At 53.2% G+C, this 16,030-nt stretch overlaps 1 protein-coding gene across 3 annotated transcripts in view; it reads left to right on the forward strand.

The window, feature by feature from the left end:
• The first annotated feature begins 241 nt into the window (after nucleotides 1-241).
• The window catches only part of NECTIN1 (nectin cell adhesion molecule 1), a 1,024,691-nt gene continuing 1,008,902 nt past the window's right edge, over nucleotides 242-16,030 (forward strand). For 2 of the 3 annotated variants that reach the window (XM_069614350.1, XM_069614352.1), the window contains exon 1: nucleotides 242-1,384. In XM_069614350.1, the coding sequence (XP_069470451.1) occupies nucleotides 1,297-1,384 (88 nt within the window). In that variant the 5' untranslated portion in view covers nucleotides 242-1,296. The remainder of the gene's footprint in view (nucleotides 1,385-16,030) is intronic. The other variant, XM_069614351.1, reaches the window with a different exon arrangement.

Here is a 16,030-nt window from a genome sequence, read left to right on the forward strand (position 1 = left end):
GGGGGTGAAAGAAAGAAAGATGACTTCACCAGTCTGTTATCTCCCACCGGGACAGAGGGCTCACAACCCCCGGGTCTGGGGAAGGGAAGGGGTGTAGCTTTGGTTTCGGTGGAGAGTGTCCATGTCAGCATCAGGCTCGGGCTGCGAAGGGTTAAGCCCGAGTGCCCTCCCTCTACTGCTGCTTTCCATGTACTGACATCATAGTGAGGGGGGAGAGCTGGAAAGAGGAGGGGGGGGGCGGGAAGGAGAGAGGCAGTGCGGAGAGAGACAGACAGGACGCTCCGGGGGGAGAGAGAGAGAGACGGCGCAGGCGAGAGGGGGAGACCTGCAGGCTGTGGACGGGGAGGAGGCTCCAGCAGAGAGTCACAGGAGCGAAATCCGCCACACAGCTCACTGCAGGCAGCGGGGCAGCGCTCCAGAGACCGCTGCAGCCCGCACACTTCTCAAACCAGCAGCAGAGCGCCTTCCAGGACTGGGACCCCGCCAGCCTTCTTGCACAAGCCCGGCACCCTGAGAGGGGGGACAGGGACCCACCGCCCCAGGGAACGAGTGGAAGGACTCCAGAGGAACGCCAGAAAACCCAGTTAGAACAGTGGCGGAGACCCTGTTGAGAGAGAAGGGGAACTCTCGTGGAAGGCAAGCAAGAGTCTGCAGAGAGAGTTGGAACGGGGTACAGAACCGGGAGGAAGACAGATACAGGGGGTGGCGGGAGCTCTGGACGCACAGGAAGACATCCTGCGTAGAGCAGTGCAGACACCCCAAGGCGAGCGAGAAGCGAGCGCTGGGACAGACCTCAGAGACACGCGGGTGCGCGAGCCTGGTCCCTGCGCATAACTGCGCCCGCTCCGGATTCGCCTGGCGCATCAGTGCGCAACACGCAGGGTTGGTGCGCACCACGGAAGACATGAACGGCAGATAAGGGATATTCGTCACTCATCGATCACTCGAGGCGCGGGCAGTCGGGATTCTTCGAACTGGACCTCATACGCGAAATGCGTTCTCTGATCCGGGAGCGGATTTCGAACCCGGACCCAAACTGGGAGATACCGCCTCTGGAAGCCACCCCAGCCTGCTAGCGGCGCCCGTCGGAACCGGGCATCTCTGTAGAGGGCGACACATCCGCCAGAGCTTGAGCAAGCAGGGGAGACAGATCACAGACCCCGACTGGCTGCGGGAGGGAGAGACTGGCCCCGAACCCTCGGGAGTTTTTGGGAGTCCGTACCGGTTTTTGCCCGGATTTTGGAAACTCGTTGTTGTGCCGCACGGATCTCCCGCCAGAGCCGGCTCCAGGCCGACATGTCTTCGGGGATGGGGTCTCGCTGCTCGGGGGCGGCCCGCCTCTTGAGGACGATGACATTCTGGCTGGTTGCCTCATTCTTCCCAGGTGAGCGAGCCGTGCATCCTGCCCTGTTTACTTTCTGGCCTGGGGAGTGCGAGTGGCAGTGCCACCCCCCGTGTGGGGCGAGAAAGGGGCAGATTGAGGGCAGAGGTTGCTTTAGGAGACTGGTGTGGGCTTTGAGGATGGAGGGGGGAGAGACCTGCCTGCCCGGGAACTGGGGCGTCGGGGGAATGGGGGTTACCTGATCCAGGTGTGTTTCGGGAGTCGGGGGTGTATGCGGGGAGGAGTCTTGTAATGCTTGCCTGGTGGTGGGGTTCAGCGCTTGTCTGTGGAGTTTGAGAGGTAGGGGTGAGCGGGGAGGAGTATTCTGGTGCGGTGGGGAGTAGGTAGTTTAGGGGTTACCCCCCCTCTCTAACCAGAGGGAGCCCAAAGTGTCATTCCGCCAGGGACATAAATATATAAACAAGCAATCGCCCCCCCCCCCCGTGCAGGGTTCTCTGTCCACAGAAAAGGGGGTGTAGCTCCTGATGGCGATGGTTGAGAGATGACGTTCAATTTAGATTCGGGAATTCACGGTGGGTGGAGGAGGCGGGGAGGGGGGTGCTGGCCAGGTGTGGATTAAATAAACGGGAACCTGGGAAGCAGCGGACTGCACAGCGCGGGGGGGGTGGGGGTGGGTTACGAGAGGCTACGCAGAATGTAGAGTCCATGATACTAAGCGCCCGTGCTCGCTCTGCAGAGGCAGGCAGGGGGTCGACAGGTGGTTTGCAGAGGTTGTGTGGAATATGTACCCCCACCCCTCAGGGATTGATTGTATTTTAATCGGAAAGCATTTTTGTTTCCCGCCTCGGACAGTGCCTGTGGAGGCAGCCGAGCCCTCTTCCTGGCCAGTCGGAAACGCTTGCTTCTATTGCTAGAATCCGACTCGCGTGCCTAGTCCTCGATAGCGACGTGATAAACATGTTTTGGTGAGTGTGGCTCTCTATAAAACACCACACAAAGACAAACAATCAGGGGGGCGGAGGCTAAGCGCCAGTGGCCACTGGGATGCCACAACATACATTGCCTTGAGGTAGTGCATGGGGGAGTGGGGGGAGGTAGATTTATTTCCGAAACTGGGGGGGGGTGTATGCATGTGGTTAGTGCCCTGTGGGGTGGGAGTGTGGGGTACTCTTGGTGGTGATGCTGAGGGAGTCTGGAAGGGGCACTGCTTTGCCCACTCGATGTACAATGAAGGAAGGGTGCCTGGCAAGGTCCTGCAGGGGGTTCGTGAAATGGAAAGGGGTTTCGTGTCTATGTGTGGCGTCAATCAGGGGTGTCTTCTCGTCACAGGTAGGGGGGCTTGGAAGGAAGATGGCCTGCACGGGTGAGACATCAAATGAGGCGTTATGGGGGTAGGAAGCAAGTTGCCGGTAACAGAAAGGAATATATCCATCACACCAGGTGGGCATTTGAATCTGGAGTGTAGGGCACCTGGGGGGCGGGGGCAGGATAGTGCACTTTGTACAGGTGCAATGAAACAGCTGCTAATAACGCCCTCGCCCCTCCATGAAGCGCTGTTTCATTACATGAAGTACACGTTATTAAAATGCACAACAGCGCCTTAGTTTTCTATACCACAGACTTCTACCCGCTGTAACTTTCGATGCGGTGCTCTATAATGTCCTGCTTAAAAGGGAGAGGCAGGGCGCACATATTCGTTCATGTTGTACCGTGCAGTTATCTGAACATAACACACGCATCGCATCCATTTCCTCTCATGGCGGTTGGGAGAGGAGTGGTTTAGATAGAGTTAACGAACACCTGAGGCTGTCTGCTCCCTATGGTGCTTGGGTGGCTCCACCCTCCTCTACTGCGGTGACGCGGTGACGCGTCCCCCCCGCGCCCAGCGGTGTTCAGCTCCAGGTGAGGCTCGGACGAATGAACAGAAGGCAGCTCTGCTGATACCGCTCTTCCCACCCCCAGATTGCAGGAGCCCCCCACGCCCCTTCTCTCTGTCCGCACTCTCTCCGATGTGAGGTTCGCCCCAATGTGTCCACTAGCCCCCCTTTTTAACATACATATTTATTATTGTCTCCCCATTTCTTAACCTAAACCTCGTGGCAGTTCGCTGCCTCATGCCCAGTTCACCTCTGCTCCCCTCCTCCTCATGGTACACCCTCTTTCACCTCTTGTGTGCGCCCCCATTTCCCTTTATGTCTCATTGTGCCCCGCCTTTGCCTCATTGTCAAACCTCTGCCTCCCAGTCCCCCCTTTTCGTCTCTGGCTATTCATCCTTGTTCAACTCTTCACCTATGCCTCCTTCTCCCACGTCTTGCCCGTGCCTCCTTGTCCCATTTTGCCTTTACCACCTTGTCTCCCTTGCCTGACTGTTCCTTCTATTGTTTTCTTGCCCCCCCCGTCCTACATGTTCCCTCCTCTCGCCTCGAACTCCTAGTTCTACCTTCTCGACTCTCCCTTCGTGTCGCACCTTGCTTCCTTGTTCACCCACTAGCCTCCCTTTTCACCTTCTTGCCTCTGCCTCTTTGTCCTCTCAACCTCCTGTACAACACCTTGCTCTGCCCAGACTCTGCCTCCTTGTCATCACCTTCACTCCCGCCTCTGCCTCCTTGTCACTGCCTTCACTCTCCCCCTGCATCCCTGTCACCGCCTTGAGTCTTGCCTCTGCCTCCTTGTCACTGCCTTCTCTCTCCTCCTGCCTCCGCCTTCACTCTTGCCTCTGCCACCCTGTCACTACATTCACTCTTGCCTCCGCCTCCTTATCACCGCCTTCACTCTTGCCTCTGCCTCCCTGTCACTGCCTTCACTCTTGCCTCTGCCTCCTTGTCACCGCTTTCACTCTCCCCCTGCCTCCCTGTCACTGCCTTCACTCTCCCCCCAGCCTCCCTGTCACGGCCTTCACTCTCCCCCCTGCCTCCTTGACACCCCCTTCCCTCTCGCCTCTGCCTCCTTGTCACCCCCTTCACTCTCGCCTCTGCCTCCTTGTCACCACCTTCACTCTTGCCCCTGCCTCCAGTCTCGCCTCGGCCTCCTTGTCACCACCTTCACTCTTGCCTCTGCCTCCTTGTCACAGCCTTCACTCTCGCCTCTGTCTCCCTGTCACCACCTTCACTCTCGCCTCTGCCTCCTTGTGCTTTCCCTCTGCTCCAGAGACCCCCGCCACTGCCTCCGTATTTTCATCTGATGCATTGCGCCTTTATACCCTCCCCCTCGTTTCTTCCTCCTTGCCACATTGTCATTAGTTTCTACCTACTTGCCCTCCTATCACCATTGCCTCCTTGGCAATGCGTCATTGGCTGTGTGCGCCTCTGTTGCTCTGGCTTCCCTCACTTCGCCTCCTTGCCTCTTCTTCACCCAACCTGCCTCCTTGTCCTCTCACTCTTACCTCTGTCTCGGGGCCTTTGCCCTTTGATTCTATCGTGCCCCTCTCCCTGGTCTCTATGCCTCTCTTCGCCTGTGTTCCATAGCCTTATATCACATGTTTCCTTGCCATGGACGCCCACCTTGCACGTGCTTCCTTGCCCTCGTCATCTGCCGACCTGCCCCTCCATGTTTACCCATGTCTCTATCTCACGCTCACCTACTTGCTTGCCACCCCACTTGTCTGCCCTTCTCTTCACTGCCCGCTGTCTCCTTTGCCCCCCGCCGGTCCCTCTCTCTTCTTTATAACCCCATTTCAGCCTCTCCGGTCCCTTCCGTCTGCTCTGTCTCGGCCCCAACCACCGCCTTTCTTGCCCTCCTTAGCTTTGGTCTCCCCTATCTCCCCGACTCCCCCCCCCCCGCCCACCCAGTGTCCAGTGTTTCCAGTTCATCACCACTCCTGCTCCCTCTCCCGCATTTGCATTCCAACTCCCCCCTCATATCTTTTCGCCCAACTACATCCACAAAACAAAAGCGGTTATCGCTGGAAGGTCTAGAATGAATCCTAACCTCTGGCATTGCCCTGGGCAAGCAGCCGAACACCCCCCTTCCTCACTCCTCTCTTGTGTTTGCATCTCATCGTTCCTTTGCATTTAAGCATTCCTCCTTCCCATTCACCTCTCCCTCTCACTCATTCCACATCCCTCTCTCGCATTCATTCCCCACCTCTCTCTCTCATTCCCCACCTCTCCCTCTCATTCCCCACCTCTCCCTCTCATTCTCTACCTCTTATTCTCCATCCCTCCCTCTCATTCATTCCCCTCCTCCCCCTCTCATTCCCCACCACACCCTCTCATTATCTCATCCGCACCCCTCTCTCTCATTCATCCCCCTCTCTCTCTCATCAATTATCGACCTCTCCCTTTCACAACCCATCCCCGCACTTTCATTCCCCAACCCTCCCTCTCATTCATTCCCATCCCTCTCATTCTCTATCCCCCCTCTCATTCCCCACCCACCCTCTCATTCTCTCCCTCTCATCCCCCATCCTTCCCTCTCATTCATTCCCCTCCCCTCCCTCTCATCAATTCTCTACCTCTCCCTCTCATTCCCCATCCCTCCCTCTCACATTTCCCCCTTCCCTCTCACATTTCCCCCTTCCCTCTCTTTTTACTCCACCCTCTCATTCCCCATCTGCTATATGCCTCCGTCTTTGTTTGCATGCCTCTGCATACCCTCGCCTTTCCTGTCATATATCGTCATTGTTCTCTTATGCACCCCTCTGATACACATCTACGCATGACCCCAACTCGCTGGCCATCTTTGATTCCTTCTCTCATGCGTTTCACTCCTCCATATGTTCTCAGTACACCCCCCCCCGCCCCCACTCTTTTAACACCATTCCTCTCGCAAAGATCCCTATACCCCTCTCTAAATAGCAGCCATATATAACAGGTGTCATATTTGCCACTCAGAATATTTCACAGACAGAAATTGACTTTGTTTTCGCACCTGGCTCAGTTTTTCCAAGCTGTCCACCTCCCTGTATTCTAAGACCCGCTGTCTCATTTGAAATGCAGCTGTTGTTGTCGGTAAGCAGGCACGATAGGTACGGCAAACATCTGCACCACAGTAAGGGAACTGTATAGAAACTTCTGCAGCAGTAAAAACGAAAGTACGTGGCTTACGGCAGACTCACGCTCCACTGGAGGGGGTGCAAAAAGTGCAGGGCGTATAGCAGACTCACACTGCACTGGAGAGTGTAAAAAAGTACAAGACTTATAGCAGACTCACTGCACTGGGGGAGAGTGTCACAAGTACAGGCATTACAACAGACTTCCACTGCACTGGAGGGGGTGCAAAAAGTGCAGGGCTTATAGCAGACTCACACTGCACTGGAGAGTGTAAAAAAGTACAAGACTTATATCAGACTCACTGCACTGGGGGAGAGTGTCACAAGTACAGGGCTTACAGCAGACTCACCCTGCACTGGAGGGGGTGCAAAAAGGGCAGGGCTTATAGCAGACTCACACAGCACTGGAGAGTGTAAAAAGTGCAGGGCTTATAGCAGACTCACGCTCCACTGGTGAGTGCAAACATTACAGGGCTTATAGTAGACTCACTGCACTGGGGGAGTGTAAAAAGTACAGGGTTTACGGCAGACTCACACTGCACTGGAGGGGGTGCAATAATGGCAGGGCTTATAGCAGACTCACTGCACTGGGGGAGTGTAAAAAGTACAGGGCTTACAACAGACTCACACTTCACTGGAGGGGGTGCAAAAATGGAAGGGCTTATAGCAGACTCACTGCACTGGGGGAGTGAAAAACGTACAGGGCCTATAGCAGACTCAATGCAGTGGGGGAGTGTAAAAAGTACAGGGTCTATAGCAGACTCACACTGCACTGGGGGAGTGCAAAAACTACATGCCTTACAGCAGACTCCCACTGCACCGGGGGAGATTGTCAGAACACCGGGGAGAGTGTCACAAGTACAGGGCTTACAGCAGACTCCCACTGCACCTGGGGAGAGTGTCACAAGCACAGGGCTTAAAACAGACTCCCACTGCACCGGGGGAGATTGTCAGAACACCGGGGAGAGTGTCACAAGTACAGGGCTTACAGCAGACTCCCACTGCACCGGGGGAGATTGTCAGAACACCGGGGAGAGTGTCACAAGTACACGGCTTACAGCAGACTCCCACTGTTCCTGGGGAGAGTGTCACAAGCACAGGGCTTAAAACAGACTCCCACTGCACCAGGGGAGAATGTCACAAGCACAGAGCTTACAGCAGACTCCCACTGCACCGGGGAGATTGTTACAAACACAGGGCTTACAGCAGACTCCCACTGCACCGGGGGAGAGTGTCACACAAGCACGGGGCTCACAACAGACTCCCACTGCACTGGGGAAGATTGTCAGAACTACAGGGTTTACAAGAAGACTCCCACTGCACTGGGGAAGATTGTCAGAACTACAGGGTTTACAAGAAGACTCACACTGCATTGGGTGGGGGGTGCAAAAAGTGTAGGGCTCATAGCAGGCTCACATTTCCCTTGGGGGGGGGGGGGGTATGTAAACATTCCATGGCTTATAGAGGACACATATTGGACTGCGGGAGTGGTCCCGCTGTTTCACGTGACCTGTCTGACGGCACACCATCTCCCCCGAAAGTGGCCAACTTGCACCCAAAAAAGAGGGAGAGGAAACACGATAATGGGCAAATCAGAAAACCAAGCCAGGGCAAATGCATCTATGTGACGCGAATGGCTGTGCCCCAGAACGGAGGCACACGAGTGATGTGCACAGAGGTGTGCTTCCTAAGAATGCCACGTCGCGTGAATAGAGGGCTCCCCCTATGGGCACGTGTGCCATACCAACGCACGGGTTCCCGTTTCAAGGTCTAGGGATATGGGAGGAGGGCAGTCGCGCGCAATTCGTGACGGCAGGCGCGTGCGCTCACAGCTCTGCAACAGGTGCCCCAGACTGCTGAGCTATCTGGCCAGACTGCGCGCTGCCTTTGACTTGAAAGGCAGCTTCCCGGTCGATATGTGCATTCAGTTATGTTTTTAGCGGCTCTGTTCTGGGCTTTTGCCGCAGCCCTTTGTAGCTGCACCGCCCGTGAGCAGTGAAGGCAAGGCGGTGTGTTTAACATGCACCACAGCTCCAAGGAACGCGGTCTTCCATCGACCATGGACTGGCAGCAGCACGGGGCCCCGAAATCCCACCACGCAGGCCGTGCACTCGCTGGAGATACCTTAGTTATTATCTGCTGTGTGTTTAGGCCACACTTCCATAATCAGGTTAGAGCGACAGTTACGATTAAACAACCACTCAGGGTTCAGTGATGTATACGCACGCACCACGCTGATCTAGTGCCAAGAACCTACAGTAATGGGCGCCCATAGCGCTATAAAGCAGCAAGGTCATCTCGCCTTGCGACCTCTGTTTCCCCTTAGTTGCCCGGTTGCTTTCGACGCCTCCAGGGCGCCTGGGGGCCATTCGGTCTAAAGCTCGGAACCAGGATGTACAACATACTTCAGTGTTTTTTGTCATAGCTGTTTCTCCGTTGAGTACTATGAGGGGGAGTGGGTGCTGCCTCTGGCAGCAGTGCAAGGAAACGCGGGCCTGCATCTCACTGCAGGCGTGCGGCTGCCACCAGCTGCAGTGGTCCAGAGGCCTTGCTAGGGTGGGGGCCGAGGGGGCTATAGCCCCATGTCTTTTGGTTGAAGCCCCGGATAGAAGCTCGGGGTCTATCTACAGCCAGAAGGCTAGCTAGTCCCAACATTAGCATAGCCCCCCGGATCTCTTCCAGACCTCGCAACACCACTGGTGCCTCCTGGGCTTTACTCAGCGCGGATGGGCGCACAGCATCGCCCAGTGCAGCAGCTCAGGCATCCTTCATGGTGGTAGTGAAACGTGACCGTGCACGAACATCCTGCTGTGCCGGGTTAGCGCCAAGAGGCGGTACAGCCCGAGGACCTCGCTATGTAGAGGACACCACGCTTTGGCCTCGCCTCGGACGGAAGTGAGGTTCTGCTATATAAACGTGACCGTGCACGAACATCCTGCTGTGCCGGGTAGCGCCAAGAGGCGGTACAGCCCGAGGACCGCGCTATGTAGAGGACACCACGCGTTGGTCTCGGACGGAAGTGAGGTTCTGCTATATAAGATTCCCGGCTGTAATGCAGTAATACACACGCAACGAACGAAACGCAGCGTTTGTCTGTTTTTTTCAAAATCACTGAGGTGCCTGTATCCATCCTATACACCAACCTCAAAAGGGAGGTTCGCCATAACGTGTGGCGTCGCTCCGCGATGCAGCTACTAAAACAAAGGAGATGTCTCCCCGTGGTGAGGGTGCCTCTCCTCAGCATCTGCTTCGAGTACTTCCGGTTTACAGCAAAGTACGAGGAGCCTGTTGGTGTGTGGGAAGGGTGAACTTGCATCATCGGTGGCCATCCGTGGATAACAGTTACCACATGCATGTAATGCCTGAAAAAGACTCCCAGCCGGAAGGAAAGCTTCGACTCCCTACAGTCAATACCCCCACCCCCACCCCCATTCTTGCCTCAGCTGCTTGGACCCAGAGCAGCCCATGTGTGAGTCTAAGCGGAGTCTCTTTTCTAGTGGAAAGGGCAGAGTTTTGGAGTGCCTGTGGGAGCCCTGAAGGGTCGCAGGAAACGGAGATAGCAAGACCGTGATGGAAGAATATGGGGAGGGGAAATGGGATTGCACCAGCGAGGGGCTGAACGGATATGGGAATGCCGGGGAGATGGGGATGGTACATTGAGATCAGAATAGGGCATTGGGGGAGATGGTAATATACAGTCAGAAGATAAGTGTATGAGAGGAAGATGAGGAAGGTACAGTGAGGAGTGATGGGCATGGTTCAGTGAGGGGAAATGGGAAAGGGATACTGAGGGGAATGGTAAAGTGAATGGGAAGGGCAATGACTGCAAATGGTCTGAAGGGCATGGATGGGAATGGCAAGGTAAGGGGAGATGGGGATGGTAAATTGAGGAAATATGGCAATAGTGAATTTTGGGCCGATGGGAATACTTAAGTGATGGGCTGTGGAATGGGACTAAGCGAGGCTAGATCAGAGCAGTAAAATGATAGGGATATTTAACTGAGGGGTGACCAGACTGGTGAGGCAACAGATTGTTTTTTTTGTCGAGAAATAGGATTGTAAAGCTATAGACATGGGAATGGTAAAGAATGTGGAGATGGGGGTGGTTAAGTGAGGGACTGAGGTGAAGATGACAGGCGGAGATGGGAATCGAAAGTAAGGAGAAATTGGAAGGGTAGAGTGATGGGGATGGTAAACTGAGGGGATAGTGGAATGGTGAAGTATTGGGATGGGTTTGGAAAAGGTGCAGTTACAAGAGATGAGAATGGTAAAGTATTGATAACGGTACAATGAGGGACTCAGAGGAGAATGCTTTGATAAGGATGGGCTGGGGAAAACGGGAATGGGAAGGTATGGAAAGATGAGAATGGTACAGTGAAAGGAATGCTAAAATGATGGGCTCATGGGCTATGGCAATGATGAAGGGATGGGCTGGCCAGATGGGAACGGAGATGTGTGATGGGCGGAGGGAAAATGATAACACATGTGGATTGATGGAATGGACATGTTAAGGGGAATGGGAATGGCGGAGAGATGAGCTGGTGGAGTGGGAAACATAAAGTGAGGAGGAATGGGAATTGTAAATTAAGGGGATGAGAGGAAATGGAAATGAGAAGGATGGGCTGGGTAAATGTGAAGGGAAACGTATGGCTAGGTGGGGATGGTAAAGTGAGGGAACGAGGAGGGATGCTAATGGTGAAATGGTGGCCTCTGGGGAGATTGCATTGAGACAAGGATGGGCTGGATGATGAGAATGATGATGTGATGGGAGGAGGTAAAATGGTAAGGCATGTTAATTGATGGGAAGTGCATGGACAGAGGAGATGGGGATGGTGAAGAGGGAAGCTGGGGGAGTGGCAACGATACATTGAGGAGATATGGTAATATACTTTGAGGGGGCCGTAGAGATGGGAATGATAAGGACGGGCTGGGGAAATGTTAATGGCAAAGTAAGGGGGGGGTGGTGAAATGAAAGGCTGAGGGGAGAAGGCATGAAGAAGGGATGAGCTGGGCACATGGAGTGATAATGTTACAGGCTGATTGCAGATGGCGAGGCATTGTGCTTGGTTGATGAGGTTGCCATGGTGAGGGGAGAGATGGGGCTGGTGAAGAGGGGAGTTGGGGAAGATCAAAGTGGTGGGTTTATGGGTTTTGGGAATGGTGCAGCCATGGCTAAGTGATGGGTAGCAAGGAGGGAGGTGGATTGATAGTGACGGCCGAGAGGAGAGAGGGCTAACAAAGTGGTGTGACTGGGGCTGGGCAGAGGCAGAATGTGAGGGTCTGATAAGGTAGGCAGGGGCTGGGGATGAGAGAGTGAAGGCGGAAGACCCACAACCCAACCACCAGGCACGGCTTGTAACCATCTCGGAAACAACTTGCATATGTGTGACACGCCACCAAACACTATGTTATGATCCAGCGGGCTTCATCCAAGGTATTTCCCGGGGGTCTCAATGAGGAAACGGGGTCTACTAGTTGTTGATCCAGTTTGGGTCTTCCTCTGTTGAGATCACCCTTTCAAGGGATGGCTAAAGGAATGACCACGCATGTGAAGGACTGCACGTCTCCAGGTGATGATTTCTGCCTCTCGGGGACCTTGCACTGCTGCCATATCAGTTGATGCTCTCATGCTGACGCATTACTGGACCATGTCAGAGGGGGGGGGTGCGGAGGGGGGGTGATGGGAAGAGCCAGCTCAGACTGGGCTCTGCTCCTTCCTGCAGTCCAGCAGTCCACACACACCCCAACATCCGAGACCTTACACCCCAAGGAAATTGAGAAAACCTTCAAAAGAGAAATGGATGTCCTGTCCATACACTGCTGTATTGGAATTTAGCCACTAGTAAACACTTTGCAGCGATAGGTGGTGGTTTCTCCAATATAGCACCCACCATTTACAGAGCGTGGCTTCCTGTACAGGGATGGGTCAACATGTCGCCCATTAGAGAGAAGCAGGTGGCAAGGTGTATTTTGTATTCATGAAGGAACCCGGGTGTCATTTCAAACAGAAATGATGCAGAACGTGATTAATAACAGGACACAGGGGCAGTTCTAGGGTGAGGTGTGCTTGCATAGCACTGTTGGAGTGAACGAGGTCTACCTGGAGGGCGAGGGGGAACATACGAAACAAATACCAGGCACATGGCTGGAGGACATAGCAATACTTTTTAACATGTACAGCCTGATGTTAATATTAAAGGTTGTTATACTGTTAGTTGGTGGGAGGAGCGGAAACAAGACCAAGGGAGCTGTGATGGGCTGTTGGCAGCTTCAGTTTATATGGAGGAGTTCTGGTTATCTGCAGGGCAGTATGTTAGAGGTGTGTGCAGAGGGTTGAGTGTTAGTACTAGTTTTTGTTAGCAGCAGATATTAAGCTTTTTCCAGTTGATTACAAGTACCTACCCATCCTCCCATTGCCTTTTCTAGTTATATCAGTGAGGTCGCCTCTGAGGCGATGGGTTCCAATGCTGCACTTCTACTGCATTGGCACCCTGAACTCTGATCACTGGCTCTATATCTGGCTGGGTGCTGGTGCTCTGTCCCGAGGGTGATCAGCTGCGGGCAGGTGGTTCTTCGGCTGGATTCCCCTAAGGAGTTTTAGGTTTCTAATTTGGGCAGGGTTGGTGCTAAATGTAGTTCCCTCTTTTTTGCCCTTATGAGTAGGAGGTTCTTTGACTGGATTCCTTGCAGAGCTTAGGTTTCTGGAAGGGGCATGGTTGATGCTTGGTCTAGCTTCCTCTTGTTAGCCCTTACTCGTGGCATGTCTGGTGGTGAGTCTCTGTTCCCCCATTTCCATCCCTGGATTTCCCTGGGCCTTATTCCCTGGCGATTCCAGTTTATTACCTTCACTTTGCTCGGATGTTCTTTGGTTGGGTTGGGTTGTGGGGGGTGCAGTGCTTCTCTTTGGTCTTAACCTTAACTTGTTTTTTCTGTTTGCTTCTTCTTTTTCCCATGCTTGCTAGGTTGTGCGGTGTGCCGGCATCGGTCAGTTGGTTTTGTTGTGCTCGGAGTTGAACAGCCAGGTTTTCAGCAAGTTCCTGAATTTTGTATGGTCCTCAATGGTTCTAGTTTTCCTGGGGAGGGAGTTCCACAGATTGTGGCTAAGCATGAGAATGCTGAACTACCCAGCTTTTTTCTTTGTGTATGATTAGGGTTCAAGGCAGACGTTGTTGATGGATCTCAGGGTTCTGGCTGGTTTGAAAACAGAGAATGTCTTCTGGATGAAGTCCGCTCCTTGGTCACATACTGCTCTGTTTGTTATGCACCGGGTTTTTGAAAGATATTCTCTTTTTGACGGGGAGCCAATGTAGCATCCTGAGAGCGGGTGTGATGTGGTCTCTTCTGCTGAGTTTGAGGAGAAGTCTGGGTGCCGAATTCTGTATTCGCTGTAGTTTGTTCAGCAGGCGTTCTGACATTCCGAGGTATATGCTGTTAGCATTATCAATCCTGGACATAGCAGGTATATGAAGGCTAGTGTTTTGTGTGTGAAGGAGATTAATTATAAGATCTTTTTTATTGGTTGTGGGAGGTAAAAACATGTTTGGATTATTGCATTGACTTGATGTTCAAGTATTAACCCGTTGTACGGGATGATTCCAAGATTTTTTACAGCTTTGGATGGTGTCAGTGGGTTTCCCAGTTCGGTTGGCCATGGCATGTGTTGGATATTTCCTTTTGTCTTCCAGTGTAATCATGATTTCAGTTTTGTTAGGGTTGATTTTGAGTTTGTTAATGTTCATCCATTGGTAGAGCTCCTTGAGACACCCTCCTAGTTGTGCGTTCTCTTCTTGTATGCCACTGAATTTGAAGATGATTTATGTATTATCTGAGTAGTCATAGCATGTTAGTCTATGGCCCTCATTACGACCCTGGCGGAGATCGTGGTGCAATATGCACCATGGAGCACGGCGGAAAGCTGCCAATAGCGCCATGGGGGTTGGCGGATTTACCGCCCCATGCCGACCTTGGCGGGGCGGTAAATCCCCATTCCCCATTTTACCCTTCCCCATTCCCATTTTTGCCCCATAGGGTATAATGGGAGTGGGGAAGGCGTTAATTACGCCACCGTAAAATACGGTGGCGTAATTAACATCAAGGTCCCGTAGCGCCATGGATTTCTCCGCCCGGAAAAACCAGGCGGAAAACGGCTCCATGGCGCTACGGGAACTCGTAGTAGGGCGGACGGGTCCGCCGCGAATACCGCTGGCGTAAACCCACTCCGCCAGGGTCGTAATGAGGGCCTATGTCTTTTGATGAGTTTGATTAGCAGTGTCATGTAAATGTTGAAGAGATAGTGAAAAAACCTTGGGGTACTCCACAGGAGGAATCCAGTGGCGTGGATTTGAAAGGCTTCAGCCAGATCATTTCTGTCCTTTCTGCAAGGAAATATTTGATCCAGAGCGGTGCTGTGTTAGTGAGCCCTATTTCTTCCAGGGTTTTTTATCAGGATGCGGTGGTTGATGGAGTCAAAGGAAGCTGAGAGATCTAGTAATACCAGTGTGTATTTGGTGTTAACTCACCGGCATTACCCTAATAGGCCATCTTTCCCTGGCTGAAGATGCCCTCTAGATCTTGGGATGGAGTCCAGGTTCTGGCTTCATCACAGTGTGCATAGTCCTCTTTCCTGTTGGTGTCCCAAAGAGACAATTTGAGCTCTATTCATTTCTGTACCGTCCTGGGAATTGACTGGACAAGCAATGCCATTTTCTGCTTGCCGTCCGGGTTCTTTGGACAGAATCGTGAGGCAGCCTCCGGTCAACATACAGGATAGCAGGTTGTCTACTTGGAAGTTGTCAGGGGGGATGGGTCAAGCAGCCTATTAAGTTTGGTGCCTGCTGCTGGCATCTGTGGTTGCATGCCCAAGTCCCCAAAGTGCCAACTCAGGTTTTTAGCCCTATGGGGTTGATAAATAATCCAGTAAAATGGCGGATGTGTACTGCAGCGCTGTAGTAACCCTTGCCAGGTGATGAGTTACTTTACTGAGCAGCTCGTAGTTTTGATCACAGTTACCAAACAAGTATTTACAATGCACAATTTGCAACCCATTTTAACAAACATAATTGCCCTTGAACATGACTTAAACATTTTGCCTCAAAGGGAACTAGCTGCCATTTGTAAGGGTGGGCCACCTTTTTATTGGTGCCCCGCTCTGACACTGAGTAAGCCAGTCTACTGTCTGTGAGCAGAGACTGTGGAAGTGCAGTGATATGACCTTACGGCTGTTACCGGCAGGCAGTCTTCCCGGTGGGCACGGGTAGACTCACTGTGACTGAGTCAGGGCAATATGGCCGACCTAGAAGCTCCCCCGTGCTCACTGGGAGTGGAGGTTGGACCCTGACAGCGAGCTCTGCGCAGTTACTTCAACACGGAAGGCCTGTCCTTGCGACTGTGAGCAAAGCTGAGATAATGAGCCAGGAAGGGAGGCCTTGCATGTTGTATACTTGGTTGCTAAGCCTCTCCCCGGCGTGGTGATGGTTAACGCCTGCTCAGTCAGCTGTACTGAAAACAAAGGACCCGGTGGGTTTATGTCTTTTGTGCTTCCATAGAATGAACTAGTGCTTCGGGGGCATGCAGTGCCTGGGTGGGGGCTAGCCTTTCAGGGATTAACTCTGTGTAAGCTGCTCATGACTGAACGAGCTGGCAAGCCTGTTACTCGGATGCCATTTGCAGCAGGCTACACGGCATAAGAATGCAGAGGT

This window comes from Ambystoma mexicanum, chromosome 9 (assembly GCF_040938575.1).
Source record: "Ambystoma mexicanum isolate Mex_15411 chromosome 9, UKY_AmexF1_1, whole genome shotgun sequence".
NCBI lineage: Eukaryota > Metazoa > Chordata > Amphibia > Caudata > Ambystomatidae > Ambystoma > Ambystoma mexicanum.